General features: G+C 39.9%; 1 protein-coding gene and 1 pseudogene across 1 annotated transcript in view; one reads left to right on the top strand and one right to left on the bottom strand.

The window, feature by feature from the left end:
• Positions 1-2,540, bottom strand: part of IRAK3 (interleukin 1 receptor associated kinase 3) — a 57,253-nt gene extending 54,713 nt beyond the window's left edge. Inside the window, exon 1 of the mRNA XM_037007163.2 lies at positions 2,117-2,540. Within this exon, the coding sequence (XP_036863058.1) occupies positions 2,117-2,264 (148 nt within the window). The 5' untranslated portion in view covers positions 2,265-2,540. The remainder of the gene's footprint in view (positions 1-2,116) is intronic.
• Positions 2,541-4,892: 2,352 nt separating this feature from the next.
• On the top strand, positions 4,893-8,083 carry LOC108405729 (chromobox protein homolog 3 pseudogene; annotated as a pseudogene).
• The last annotated feature ends 8,016 nt before the right edge of the window (positions 8,084-16,099 follow it).

Raw genomic sequence — 16,099 nt, 5'->3', positions numbered from 1 at the left:
TATGTGTCCGGGAAGTCAAATCAGGATCTGTAGCAACTTGCCCAGGAAGCCAAACAAAAGCCTCTGTAGCAATGGGCCCCAAACAGTCGGAACTTGATTAACAACTGACAGCTTCCCTAATTTTTGCTTCCATTTCAACTTAGGGCCAAGTGGAAAAGGCCCAATGTACATCCCTAGGCAATCGCACAGAATGCCCCACTTCTAGTTAGCCCATCTACAGCTTCCCCTTGCCAAGAGCCTCCAACCAGGGCACACGCAATGTCTTCTCTTTTCCCCCCATGAAGCTTTTCTACTCCTCTGCTTGCCTTTGTGTCTCTGTCACATGCAGCTGATGCTGGCTGACTCCCTTGCTGTGGATAAACAGGCTTTGCTAGCTCTCATTTGGGTGGTCGGCATTTATTCCAATAACTAGGAAAATGGGCTGCATTTTTGAAATGGCTCACTGAACTGTTCTTTCATGGCAGAAATGGTTCTACTTTAGGAAGGCTGTGAGACGTAGCAAAAAGAGCACAGCAGTACTTGTGACCTTGAGCAAAGTATGGTTGCAAAGCGTAGAGTGGCTGTGGATAAGGGCACAGGCTCTGGAGCCAGACATCCAAGGTTCAAGTCCTGGCTTGCCACCTGCTAGCTGTGTCAATGTGTGCAAGTCACTTAACTAATCTGTACCACACTTTCCTCACCTGTGCTGTATAGTACCTGCTTCGGGTTGATTGTTAGGTTCTATGAGACAAGCCATGGAAAGCCTGAGTATCTGGATTTCAGTGCTGGGTAGTTGGCAAGAATCCAGCAATGGGGGGCTGAACTTCTGGAAAAGCAGCAGTGACCTGGGACTGAGCACTAACTGCCCCTTTTCCATGGAATTTGTGTTCCTCCATTTGCACAGTCTCCACCAACCTGCTTCACTTATTTATGATACCTTCCCAGCCCCACGCACTGGACTAAAAATATTTTTCTTTCACAAATTTAGTAACTCTAGGAAACCAATGGGTGCTAAAACTGCCCGTGCCAACATCCATTTCAAAAATCTGGTGTGGGAGGGATCTTATTCTTCAGAGGCATACTGGAAAGCTCTATGCTTTTTAGAAATCAAATAAGCAGGTATTCTTGTCTGAGATTATTACTTAAGGGCCATAATTTTAAATTACAATTTATAAACATATGAACAATTGTTTTATAATCAGAAGCCCAATGCCACATTCCAGAAAGTGTAACCATATTTTTCATCAACAACAAACAAAACCTTTTCCTTATAGGCCTTTGCTATTCTTGGTAAGAAAAAATTGCCATTTCAGATAATTAATGCTAAGTTGTTTTGACAATTGTGTTTATTTTCAACTAAAATAAAATGTGGCATTACAGAGTATCAACTCTAACCAAAAATGCCTGTACTTAACAAAACAAAGGTTTTGTCTGAATTATTTCTGGTGATCACACCCAGCACTTATAACAAGCAGTTGCTCAACTTTCCAATGACTGCATGAAATGTAGTTTTGAAGCCAAGTTTCTAGATTAAAAAGCCATTTTCTGGCATAAACCTTCATTGCACCTAATTGGGTATGGCAACAAGATGTATTTAATTAAGAAAGCTGGGAGCCACGTTAATTACAAATATTTTACTTCAGCTGAAATTGAATTAAGGTGGGCACTTGGGAGTGCGTCGAAAAACACCAAAAGAATAAACACTTTAACATTAAAATAGATGGTTTTAAGATGAAAATTATATTACAGAGCCACTCTGCAATGACCAGAAGACGTAACATTGGTCTTCCTATGTAAAATATTCCGCACCAAGCAAGGCAGGATAGTTGATAAACATTAGATGGTGTCACGCGGGGGAGCTGTTTTTCCCAAGCCTCTGCTCACTGAGTCTTGCAGAGATACTCATAGTTTCTTTGAAGGGAATGGGGAGCCTCGCGTGGATCTCGGGAAATATCTGTGCCCTTCCAGGGCGGGGAAAGAGCGGCTTCCCCGACGGAACCAGGGAGGCCGCGCAAGCCGCGCGCTCGGTGCCCAGGCTCGGGGGCCGCCGCGCGGAGCTGCCCCGCAGCGTGGGCGGCAGGTCGCACTGAGCGTGCGCGCCGGAGCCCCACCGCCCGCCGCTGCGGGCCGCACTCACCGAGGCCGCGCCAGCCCAGCGCGCCGTCGCAGCTGTCCAGGACCGCGCAGAGGTCGCCGAGCAACACGGGCGGCAGGTCGAAGAGGAGCGTGTGTGGCGAGAGCGCGCCGCGGGCCCCGTAGCTGGCCGCCGCCGCTGCCCCGGCCATGGCTGGGCTGCCGGATCCCGGGGCCGATCGAAGTTGGGATGCTAAGCCCAGGCCTCTCCAGGCCCGGGAGGTTCCGTTGCACAACCGCGGAAATCCTGTCGCTACGACGACAGCCCAGGGAGCAGAACCAGCCGAGCCCAGGCCCTGCAAGGGGCGTGCCCCACATGACGCAAAGCGCCGCTCCCCAGAGAATCCCTTGCTGACTGCTGGCCTGGCCTGGGGTCTTCTCCCTGCCTCTGCTTATCTCTTCTCATTGGCTTTAATTTTTAAACAGTGCTTGCATTCTTCTGGGTTTGGGACGTGACTGAAGAGACAAAGCAAAGAGTGAGCGTTGGAGGAAGACCAGAAGTGCAGAACAAATGCAGTCTACCATCCCTAGTGCCTGCTCTGGCACGGGCTGTCTCCTGGTGTGGATGGATATGAGATCTGTCATTACTGGTTTAAAAATTTTGTTTCGTTTTATCCTATCGGAAGATTGATATATGTTCATTGAGAAACACTTGGAAAAATCCAGAAAAATTTAAATAGTCGCACATAGCCTCAGTGAGCTGAAGACAACCACTCTAAACGTTTGACATACTTTCCTCCCAACTTTTACTGAAGTTAAACAGATATATGTGCATATATGAAGTGATTATTGGAAAAGACGAACAGAGATACCAACAACAGAAAACAAGAGAGAGCAAAGTAGAATAAAATTATGGTCATTTCACAAGGCTACGCCTTCTCTGTACTGCTATTTCGTTTTACTACATTGTTTCCTCCCTGGTCTATCTTGAAACATTGTTCGACCACTTTTTCCTTCTTCACGTGTTTCACAGAATCTTGCTTTTGCTTTCAACATGGAATCAAGCAAGATTTTAGACTATTGTTTTGAAATCTACGGTTTATGCTGTAATATCTTACTGCAGGCATGATACTAATATTACTGACAAAAAGAGAAGCAGCTTCGAGAGTGGTGAGAAAAATCTCAACCTTAATGACTGGAGAATAGAGTATGGCTATCAACTGAAAAATATGAGCACCTATTTGAAACCTTTCATATTTGTACTCTTTGGGAATGGCGCCCCCTAGAGACCAACGGTTGAACACGATCATTTAGTTTCCCTACCTGAATTTCCAATTCGTTCTCGCTGAAGTGTTACACAAAATGTATCTGAAAATTGGTAAAGCCAGTACCGCTTGGGCAACAGTGTCTTTATCCCTTCAATCAAATGGCTAAAATGCTACTGTCAATCTGTACACACTTAAGAGACCCTATACCTTTCAAAGGGACGACCTGAATAAGCTGATCAACAGAGGCAAGATACTAAGTATTTGATAGCTACTGAATTGCTAGAACAAAGTAGTGGAACTCATATACACATGCGGAGGAGCCAGGAGACCACAGAGGCTAAGTGAAGCAGACAGCAAGGTCAGCTTTGCCAGATCTTCTGATTTGAAGAGGAGCAAGAATTTTATGTGAAAGCCAGATTATGTGAAATCTATATAAATTATGTAAAATTTCTTTTATTTTCAATGTCGGCAGTCACCAGACCATGCTCCTTCCCTCTTCCCTAAAACTGCCTTTGACTTTTGACTTTTATAGATCAGGTTATATCATCACCACTCTTCACTGTTGCTGTCATCCACTGCTCTCCCCCACTTTAATTCCTCCTCCTCGTTTTTAGACTGTATAGCTCCTGTTCACAGTAATTCTCTCCAAAACTGTCTTAATCCTGGTGATTTAAAATATATACAGACTAGATGATGATCTTTCCAATACCTCGGCCCCTCATTCCATGACTTATTGTCTCTTCCAGTGATCTTATTCTCCACCCTATTTCAGCCGCTGCCTCCCGTGATTATCCTCTAGAACGTGTCATTACCGGTAACTGCACCCCATCTGTTCTACTTCATAAATCCACTCTGACCATACCTCCTGTCCTTCTGGTTCATTCCCTGTGGCATTCTGACCCCAAGACTCCCTCCCCTTCACTAAGATTCCAAATCCAAGATCTTACCACCTCTTCTCTGGCTCCAGCCTCTTATTGTCCTCACTTTTCTTCTTATCCATAAAATCCACATGCAATTACTATAATACCTCCCTTGATATGCTCTCCATTCTACTTTTCTTCTTATCTATAAAATCCACATGCAATTACTATTAATACCTCCCTTGATATGATCTCCATTCTCTTGGTCCTCTCTTATTTTGTTGAACTCTCTTGGCAGATTAGCCACCTGATTAAATCCAATTTTCCAATTTTTAGTTCTGCACCCAATCACCTGAGTGTAGGATGGGGAAAGAGGACAACATCCCTAGTAATGGACTCAATTTAAAGTCAACGCCATGACTCTTAAGTGGATCCCTTCTGCTGCCAGGCAGTCACACCATGTGCCTTTGTTTTTCTGGACAGCTGTTTCACTTGTCTTTTCTCCTCATCTCCCATCACTTTCTCCCCCATTCTCATGCTCAGGTGATGATCTTGAGCATATTTATTGAGAATACTGATGCATCAAATCTCACTACCACATCAACTTACCTACCAGCATCTGTACCCACATACACTTCCCCCCACCTTTTCCGTAAATCAATTACCTAGGCTCCTAAATCTAATCCCTTTGCTTGTGCACTAGATCCTATCTTCTGTCCCTTAGTCAAAGACATCAAGGGCAGCTGTTCTCACTTTCTGCCACATCAATTTCCCACTCTACAGTGGATCAATTCCATCAGGATACAAATATGATACTACTTCTTCCACCTTAAAACAAACCAAAAAACTACTTTGGTGCCATTTTCCCCTTTGGTGCCATAATCACCCCCATCCTTTGCTCCTTTTGTAGCAAAGAGTTGAATACTCTGTCTCCAATTTTCCTTCTCTTATGTCCCTTAAACCTGCTTTAACAGCTATCCCTCCCACCTTCCTCCACTGAAACTGCTCTCTTCAGGGTCACCTATGGCCACATCATTGCTGAATATCACAGTCAATATTCAGGCTTCATTTCCTTTGACCTGTACTGACAGGTCAATTCAAACTCTTTTTAACTCAGTCGATCATCCCCCTCCTTCCTGGACATTTACTTCTTTGTTTTCCACATTCTCTTATATTTTCACTTATTTCACTGGTCACTCTTCAGCTTCCCTTGCTGTCCCTCCTCTTCTCTCTTAACTATTAATGTTGGGGTGTCCCAAGGCTCAGTCCATAGTTCTATCTACACCCATTCCCTTGGTGATTTCAACCAGTTTCAAGGCTTTAAATACCATCTATCTCCAGAGGACTGCCTCTGTGAATGCATATATTTAGCCCAGACCTCTCTTTTGAACTTCAGACTCATGTCCAATATTAAACCCTTGATCATGTTTCCTGAATCTGTTCTTCAACATTATTCTCTATGTTACTGCATCCTCCTAGTTGCTTGAATAAAAAATAGAGGTATCCTTGACTCTACTTCTTCACAGCCCATGTTCAGTCCAACAGCAAATTCCATCTACTCTATTCAAAATATATTTAGAATCTGACACTTTTCTCTACATGTACTATTACCACTCTGTATGAGCCATCATCGTATCTTGTCTGATTTACTATAGTTATTTTCTAATTAAAGTAGCTTCTACTATTGCTTTCTGAAGGCTTTCCTCAACACTGCACCCAGAGTGATCCTTTTAAATAAAATCTGTGCCTGTCCTATGTTCAGAAGCTAACAATGGCTGCTAATTTCAGTCAAAATAAAGTCAAACTCTTCATGCAGTCTGCACTCTCTCCCCCTCCCATTCTGCTCTCTGACTCTGATCTCGTTTCCATAGTCGTTCTGTATATATAGCCACAGTATCTCCTTGCTGGTCCTTGAACACACTAGGTAATATCCCACATCAGATCCTTTGCACTTACTATTCACTTGCCTGGTATGCTTTTCCCATACAACTAAGGTCTGCCCTGATCGCCATATTTAAAACTGCAGTGTTCCATGCACTCAGATTCAGGCTGGCATGTGACTGTAATTGGTAATAATATATGCCTTAGGGGTCCATATCTCATTCAGATCTCTCTCTCTCTCTCTGGACCCGAATGGGAGTATGTTGCCTCTCTGGCCATCTCTGGAACCATTTTGCAACCACCTTGGGGATGGTCGAGTGAGAGAAAAAAGCCAGATCCTTGATCTTGATATCCTCAGACTGTATCACTATAATAGCTTTTGCCTAGTCACCACTGACTTCTAAAATCTGAGATTTATAATTGAGTAGTTTTCAGCCAAGGGCTTTTCATGATAATTTCAATATTAGCTAAAGTTTTATTTTTGAAGCAAACTTTTCTGTAACCCTAGAAGAACCCCAAATGTGAAAAAAAAATCTGAGATCATGGCAAATTTATTCTTTTGCAGTAAAATATTTACTCAGATTGTTTGCAATCTGTAAACAAGGCTTAGAAATCCTAGTCCAACTCCTGCATTTTACGGATGGTTAAACTGCTGCTGGCTATAAGAACTTTAGATGCAATATTTGTTGGAAAGGCACACAAAAAAACAAACTCACTGAAGATTTCCAAAATCTCATTGCCAAGTTGCAAACACGTCTTGTGTATTTTCCCTCTCGAGGATTTGGCTCCCTTTTTCTTGCTATTTAGTAAATGCCCCCAAATAAATCTTAATTAATACTATTAACTATCACAGACTGCGTGACTTAAATAACAGAAATTTATTTCTCACAGCTCTGGAGGCTACAAGTCCAAGATTAAGTTGCCCACAGAGTGCAGTTTCTGGTTAGAGCTCTCCTCCTGGCTCATAGCTGGCCTTTCCTGAGTGTGCACACGCTCAGAGCAAGAATGAGAGAGGGCACTCTGGTATCCCTACCCTTATGACCTCATTTAACCTTAAGTACTTCCTTACAAGTCCCTTCTCCAAATTAAGGCACAGGTTAGAGCTTTAGCGTATGAACCAGGGTGGGGGGAAGCACAGACATTCAGTCCATGACAAACTATGCATAAGAATAATATTGAATCTCTATTCAAGAATAATGGCATGTCATCAGGCTTCAGAGTACACATCCTAACAATGCTTGGTAATTAATTAACCACACCTTCCAGCCTTTCATAGTGGTCGTCATTCTTCTTTTTTTTTTTTTGTACCGAGTTTGTTTCATTGTTCTGAACTTTTGAAAGAAAAGTAAAATCTTGGGAGGAGACGCCACAGTGCAGGGACCCAGAGCAGCTCAGAGGCAGTGAATAATAGCTCTTCAAGTCTGCAATAAAAAATGGCCTCCAATAAAACTACATTGCAAAAAATGGGGAAAAAACAGAATGGAAAGAGTAAAAAAGTTGAAGAGACAGAGCCTGAAGAAATTTGTGGTGGAAAAAGTACTAGACTGATGTGTAGTGAATGGGAAGGTGGAGTATTCCCTGAAGTGGAAGGGATTTACAGATGCTGACAATACTTGGGGACCTGAAGAATATTTAGATTGTCCAGAGTTAATTGAAGCATTTCTTAATTCTCAAAAAGCTGGTAAAGAAAAAGATGGTACAAAAAGTAAATCTTTATCTGACAGTGAATCTTATGATAGCAAATCAAAGAAGAAAAGAGATGCTGCTGATAAACCAAGAGGCTTTGCCAGAGGTCTTGATCCTGAACGAATAATTGGTGCCACAGACAGCAGTGGAGAATTAATGTTTCTCATGAAATGGAAAGATTCAGATAAGGCAGACTTGGTGCTCGCAAAAGAGGCAAATATAAAGTGTCCTCAAATTGTAATTGCTTTTTATGAAGAGAGACTAACTTGGCATTCGTGTCCAGAAGATGAAGCTCAACAATTGTGTTTGCATTGCTTTATATATATATATATATAACCCAGGTCTTGTTTTTTTGACTTACTAGTATGAAGAAATAACTACATTCTCTTGAAAATCAAGTTTGATATGTTCGTTTTAAAATGGTGTTGGGGGAGTTGTTGAGTTTTGGGCATGAAGAGTTGGTTTTTTCGTATAGCACCAGTTTCTTTGAACAAATAAAAGCTTTCTGTAGTTGCTTCCTTTATCAGAAAAGAACATTTTTATATCATGGTATATTATTTTCTCTGCATTAGATAAGTTTTTCTAAATGCTGGGGGGAATCTCCTTAGTCAGTAATGAGAACCTGTTTTTCACTCATGCTTAGGGACCTTTTTGAGTTTTTTGTATTTGGGTTTTTTTTTGTGTGTACACAAAATACACATGTAAATGGTTTTTTAATTTTCTTTTTAAAAAACACTCAATTCACCAAAACAAAATCAGCATTTCACAACCATGGATAAGCCCATGTTTATGAGATGCCTTGATATTGAGTAACCTAAAAATAAGTCACTTCAGGTTAAATTGAAAGTTTTCCTGAAGCCTTAGCCTTTCAGATTAAATAGATAATTTATAATTAAGTGGACGATTTAAAAGCAACCATATCAGAATCCATATCTGCAGACATGCAAATCCCAAGTTTATTTACAGAGTCCCATACAGGAAAATGTTTTAATCACTACCAAGAACATTTCCATCCAAATGAGAAAACTAGACAAGTCCTGGTGTGTTTTAATTAGACAAGCAAGGCAGTTAAATGGACATTTAAAGGTTCTTCTCACTGAACCATTACCTTACAAGAAGTTGAAATCCCTGTGCTATATTGGTCATGACTCATGGAATGTCTGAGACTCCATTTGTGGAAAACTAATCATATGGTTAGAGATGTTGGCAATTTAGAACCTACCAGAATAAATGAGTAAACAAACTTCTGTAATCTAAACTCTTGACCTGCATGTTTTTCTTTACCCCAACTGATTCCTTATATGTAGATCAATCTCAGTATTTGGGTTACTGGTTCAGCAGAAGTCAGGAAAAACAATAACTTTGTAGTGATCAGAATGTTACCTCACTGTATATTGTTTACTTTAGTGTAAATAACTGGTAAACAGTGGTCAATAATTTTCTATTCCTTTAAAAAAAAAGAAAAGTAAAAGCTTGGATAAATATCCAGCATATTTGGATCTAAAAACATTAGGAATTTCTCAGATCACATGGACTTTCTTCAGGGCTACCTAATTGACCCTTCCTCTGGCTTATGCTTTGCACCTACAGCCTGAATTCTTTGGGTTTTAATTTCAAGTCTTGGAGATTTCACATAATCTTATTCTTCACCTATCTTCACCTATTATCTCTCCATGGACCTCACTTATATTTGTATCCTCATCCCTAACCTTCTCTATAGATTCCCTTCTCATTCCCATCTCCAGTATTGATTGAATAATTTCAATTTGTTTTCATTTCAAATCAGTGTGCCCCAAACTGATTGTTTACTAGAAAATCAACTTCCTTGTTTTGGGTCACATGGGCCAAGGGAACTCTTAGTAAGTCTGATTGACTTATTGATTATTCAGAAGAATATACTCCCCTTTACTAAGTTGCAGATGTAACACACTTATCTTGTAGTGGTTTTGAGTCTAGCCTAACTCCCATGCATAGGAGGTCCAATAGAATTCTGTGCTCATGGGACATCCTGAATGCTAAATGCAAATGATGCAAGGAAGAGTGAATGCTCATATACTGTATGAACCTCTTGTGTTCATGCTCATGCTCTATAATGCTTTCCCTTATAAAACATAAGTTCAAAAGCAAAATTATTAAGAATTTCAAAATGGTGACAACAGCATTAAATGAAGTACGAGGTCCTTCTGAGACCAGTGTTCTGTGCCAGTGTGCAGGTGCACAACTATGAAGCCAGCTCTAGCTTAGAGTTCCAGTTAGTCCACAACCTTTTCAGTACTTGGTATTATCAACCTCTTAATTTTAGCCATATGGTGGGAACATACAGAAATATCACTGTGGCATTTATTTGCATTTCTCTGATCATTACTGAGGGTTAGAATTTTTTATAGGTTTATTAGTCATTTGTGTGTGTGTGTGTGTGTGTGTGTGTGTGTGTGTGATGCTTGTTTGAGTCTTTTGTCCATTTTGCAATTGGCTGCCTGTCTTTTCACCCCTTGATTTGTAACAGTTGTTTTTATTTTCTGGAAGGGAGCATTATGTAGATTACATGCATAGTAAATACCTCTCCCATTATACTGACTCTGTTATACTATATTTTGATTACCAGAAGTTCCTGTTTTTATTTATTCATTTATTTATTTATACTTTTTTATTAAGGTATCACTGATATACACTCTCATGAAGGTTTCACATGAAAAACATTGTGGCTACTATATTCACCCATATTATCAAGTCCCCCCCAACCTCATTGCAGTCACTGTCCATCTGTGTAATAAGATACCCCAGAATCACTACTTGTGTTCCTAATTTTAATACAATTTGTCAATCTTATCTTTTGGAGTTAACTTCTAGTTTGTATCTGGTTTCAGAAATCTTTGTTTTCCTCTAAGTCATAAAAATATTCTCCTATATCATCTTCTCAAAGTTTTATTGTTTTGTCTTTCACATTTAGAATCACAATCCCTCTGTAATTATTTTTTGTAATTGATTAAAGGTAGGGAATCAAACTTTGCTAATGCCTTTTTGGTCAATAAAATATGGGTTCCTTGAAGAAAGAAAAAAGATGGCAGAGTAGGAAGATAAGGCAGAAACCTCCTCCCACAAAGACACAAATACAATGTTTTTTGCATTTGCAGTTACAGCAAATATAGCAAATTACAGCAAATACAATGAAACTTGAAAATAACCTGAATATTGAAGAACAGACCACCTCATCTGGGGAAGAAGAGAAAACCAAAACAGAAAAGTATAAAGTGGCAGAGCCACAGTTGAGCAGGACCCAAGTTCTTCCCCAATCCCAGCCCATAGTTGGAAGGAAGAGGAATGGAGTGAGGAAGGGATAGGCGCCCTGGAATTTTGCATATCTGGCCCTGGAGATCAGCTCTGGGAGTGAGAGTCCACACTGTATTAGATTCTTGGTGGGGCTGGACACTAGGGACAGTTGGAACATTTTGGGAGGCTGAGACTCCAGCCACTTGTGGAAGACAGGTATGCTCTGTTGGTCCCACTGAGACCCAAAACAGAGGCAGCTGTTTATAAGACTTGCCAGCAATGGGAGGGGTACCAGAGGGGTGAGGGTTGGATGGAGCTCTCTCTCCAGGACAAAGAGCAGGCGGACATACCTCCCTAGCCTTCCCTTGGCCCAATGGGTCAGGCACTCTCAGGAGCCCCAAATGCTCCATTCCCCTCACTGGTGGCTCAGCCCTGAAGTGTTTCCCTGCCACCATAGGCACACCAGCCTGCTTGGCCCAGCAGTGTCAGGCTTTGCTGCCTGACTTTCCCAGCTTTCTCTGCCATGTCTCAGCCCAACTGGGGAGGTGCCTGCAGGAGGAAGAGCTCCTTCCTCCCTGGTGGTGTGTGCCTTGCTGCTGCCAAGGGATGCCTGTATGATTTGCTGCCGCAGCATGACCTGCCACCTGAAAACTTGCTGTTTCTCACCCTTCCACGGAGTTGAGCAATCACCACCTCTTGCTTCAGGGCATCTCAGCCATTGCTGCAGGGAAGGCCCCACTCACAACAATCCCAGAAGCCACTTCTCTAATCACAAAGGGCTGTATGAGACAAACTGCCAACTGCAGCAGACCAAGGTCACTGCCCACAGACAGAGACAGCCCTGCCCTTTGCCCACCAAAAGCAACTGAGCCTCCGCTGCAAAGGAGATCCAGGCACTGGACAGTAAAGAGTCTTGAGCTTCTAGACATCACAGGATACCTTCTTCACAAAGTCATTACCCTGTAGACCAGGAAGCATAGCAGATCCATCTAATACAAAGGAAGAAACACAGAAACCCTGACAAAATGAGGAGGCAGAGGAATATGTTCCAAACAAACTATAGAATAAGACCAGAAAGGTGTTAAATGAAATGGAGATTACCAATCTTCTTGATAAACACTTCAAAGTAAAAGTCACAAATATGCTTGCTGATCTGCAGAAAAGTATTGAAGATCTTAGGGAGGACTTAAACAAAGAGATACAAGAGCTGAAAAAGAGACACTAACAGCTGAAGGATACAGTAACTGAAATGAAATATACAATGGAGGGAATGAAAAATAGGTTGATGCAAGTAGAGGAGACAATCAATGAGATGGAAATTACAGAAAAGGAACACAAGGAAGCTCAGAACAGAGAGAAAAATAATTTATAGGAGTGAAAGAAGGGTAAGAGGGCTGTGTGACCAATCCATACAGAACAATATTCACATAATAGGGGTACCAGAAGGAGAAGAGAGACACAAAGGGATAGAAAGTCTCTTTGAGGAAATAATTGTTGAAAACTTCCCCAGTCTGAGGAAGGAAACAGGCACGTCATGGAATCTCAGAAAGCCACTAACAAAAATAACCCCAGGAAGAAAACACCAAGATATATAATAATTAAAATGACAAAGACTAAGGATAAGGAGAGAGTATTGAAAACAGGCAGAGAGAGAAAAAAAAATTACTTATAAAGGAAACCCCAATCAGGCTATCAGCAGATTTTTCAGCAGAAACTTAACAGGCCAGAAGGGAGTGGCATCAAATATTTAATGTATTGAAACAAAAGGATCTTTGACCAAGAATCCTTTACCCAGCAAGATTGTCATTCATATTTGAAGCAGAAATTAAACAATTCCCAGGAAAATGAAGGCTTAGAGATTTGTAACCATTCAACCAGTATTACAGGATATGTTAAAGGGACCTCTGTAGAGGAAATGTTCCTAAGGCTAAATAGTTTCACCAGTGAAAATAAACTGACAGTAAAGGTAGTAGACCAATTAATTAACAAGCAAGTATGAAATTAAAACAAAACAAAAGGATAAAACCAACTATACACAAAAAGAGTCAAGGGATACACAAAAAGTGCAGATTATACATCTAATACATAAAGTGTGGAGGAGGAAGAAGAAAAAATAAGTAGTTTTACATTGTGTTTGAAATATAGCAATCATCAACTTAATATAGACTTTTATATAGTCAGGAAGCTATCCTTGAACCTTATGATAACCAAAAACCTGAAGCCTATAACAGATACACAAAAATTTAGAGAGGAATATAATCATAACACTAAAGAAAACCATCAAATAACAAGAGAAAAGGATAAGACAGGAAGAAAGCAACAGAGAAGAACTATAAAAAATAACCAGAAAACAATTAATAAAATGGCAATAAGTACATACCTATCAATAATTACCTTAAATCTACATGGACTAAATGTACCAATCAAAAGACATAGAGTGGCAGAATGGATAAAGAGGCAAGATCCATCTACATGCTACCTGCAAGAGATTCATTTCAGACCCAAAGACATAAACAGACTAAAGAGAAAGGATAGAAAAAATTATTTCATGTGAATAGTAAGGAGAAAAAAGCAGGAATAGCAGTACTTTTATCAGACAAAAAAGATTTCAAAACAAAGAAAGTAACAAGAGACAAAAAAGGACATTACATAATGATAAAAGGGTCAGTCCAACAAGAGAATATAACCATTATAAATATCTAAGCACCCAACCTAGGATCACTCACATATGTGAAACAAATACTAACAGAATTAAAGGGGAAACCAGATGGCATCACCTTCATTTTAGGAATGAACCTTTCGCATCAATAGAGAGATCAACCAGACAGAAAATAAATATGGAAACAGAGGCACTAAATAATATATAATACTTAACAGATGTCTGCAAAACATTTCACCCAAAAGCAACAGGATACACATTCTTCTCAAGAATGCAAGGGAGGAAAGATCTTGATCTCTAAGACCAGGAACAAGACAAAGGAAGAAGTTAAACTGTTACTAATCAAAACAGTATGGTACTGGTATAAGAACAGACCCACAGATCTGTGTGAAAGAATAGAAAGCCCAGATATAAACCCACGCATTTATGGTCAATTAATATATGATAAAGGGGCTATGAATATGCAGTGGGGAAAAGACAGCCTCTTCAACACTGGTGTTGGGAAAACTGGACAGCTACATGCAAGAGAATGAAAATGGATTTCTGTCTTAACTTCATACACAAAAGGAAACTCGAAGTGAATGGAAGACCTGGATTTAAGAAATGAAACCATAAAACTCTTAGAAGAAAACATAGGCAAAATCTCTTGAAAATCTCTTTTCATCACTCTTATTCAGCAGAGTACTGGAGGTCCTAGCAATCACAATTAGACAAGACAAAGATATAAAAGGCATTCAGATTGGTAAGGAAGAAGTTAAACTGTTACTATTTGCAGGTGCATGTTATTATACATAGAAAACCTAGACTCCAAGAAAAAACTCTTAAAACTAATAACTGGATTCAGCAAAATTGTGGTATACAAAATTAATACACAGAAATATGTTTCATTTCTACATAGTAACAACTAACCAGCAGAAAGAGAAATCAGGAAAACAACTCCATTTACATTGCATCAAAAAGAACAAAATACCTAGGAATAAACCTAACCCAGGAGGTGAAAGACCTGCCCTCTGAAGTCTATAAGACAGTCATGAGAGAAATTAAAGAAGACACAAATAAAATGAAATATATCCCATGCTTATGGATAGGAAGAATTAATATTGTCAAAATGGCCATCCTTCCCAAAGCTATTTACAGATTCAATGCAATCCCTATCAAAATACCAACAGCACTCTTCAATGAAGTAGAACAAATAGTTCTAAAATTCTTATGGAACCACAATAGATCCAGAATAGTCAAAGCAATCCTGAGAAAGAACAAAGCTGGGGTATTATGCTCCCTGACTTCAGCTCTTCTACAAAGCTACAGTAATCAAAACAGTATGGTACTGGCATAAGAACAGACCCTTAGATCAGTGGGAAACAACAGAAAGTCCAGATATAAACCCATGCATATATGGTCAATTAACATATGATAAAGGAGCTATGAATATATAATGGGGAAAAGACAGCCTCTTCAACACTGATGTTGGGAAAACTGGACAGCTACATGCAAGAGAATGAAAATGGATTTCTGTCTTAACTTCATACACAAAAGGAAACTTGAAGTGACTCAAAGACCTGGATTTAAGAAATGAAACTATAAAACTCTTGGAAGAAAACATAGGCAAAATTCTCTTCAACATAAGCATGAGCAATTTCTTCCTGGACACATCTCCTTGGGCAAGGGAAATAAAAAATGAAAAATCAGACTACATCAAACTAAAAAGCTTCTGTACAGCAAAGGATACCTACAGCAGAACAAAAAAAGGCAACCTACAGTATGGGAGCATATATTTGTAAATGATTTATCCAATAAGGGGTTAACATCCAAAATACATAAAGAACTCCTATGCCTCAAACACCAAAAAAAACCACAAATAACCTGATTAAAAAATGGGTGGAGGACGTAAACAGACATTTCTCCAACAGGCAGATGAAAAGATGCTCCACATTGCTAATTATCAGGGAAATGCAAAGCAAAACCACAATTAGATATCACCTCACACCAGTTAAAATAGCCACTATCCAAACAACAAGAATAGTAAGTGTTGGTGAAAATGTGGAGAGATGGTAACCCTTCTACACTGTTGGTGGGAATGTCAACTGATGGAGTCACTACAGAAAACAGTATGGTGGTTCATCAAAAAAATAAAAGTAGAAATACCATTGGACCCAGTAATTCCACTTTTAGAAATTTACCTGAAGAAAATAAAATCTTTGATTCAAAAGCATATATGCACCCCTATGTTTGTTGCTACATATTTACAACAGCCAAGACATGGAAGCAACCTAAGTGTCCATCAAGAGTTAAAGAAGTGGTGGTACATATACACAATGGAATATTATTTAGCCATAAAAAAGAAAGCCTGCAATTTGTGATAACTTGGCTGAATCTAGAGGGTATTGTGCTCAGTGAAATAGTCCTGGTGGAGAAAGACAAAT

This window comes from Manis javanica, chromosome 10 (assembly GCF_040802235.1).
Source record: "Manis javanica isolate MJ-LG chromosome 10, MJ_LKY, whole genome shotgun sequence".
In the NCBI taxonomy this organism is placed as follows: Eukaryota; Metazoa; Chordata; class Mammalia; order Pholidota; family Manidae; genus Manis; species Manis javanica.
The sequence above is the reverse complement of the archived record's forward strand: the minus strand, read 5'-3'. Positions and strand labels throughout refer to the sequence as shown.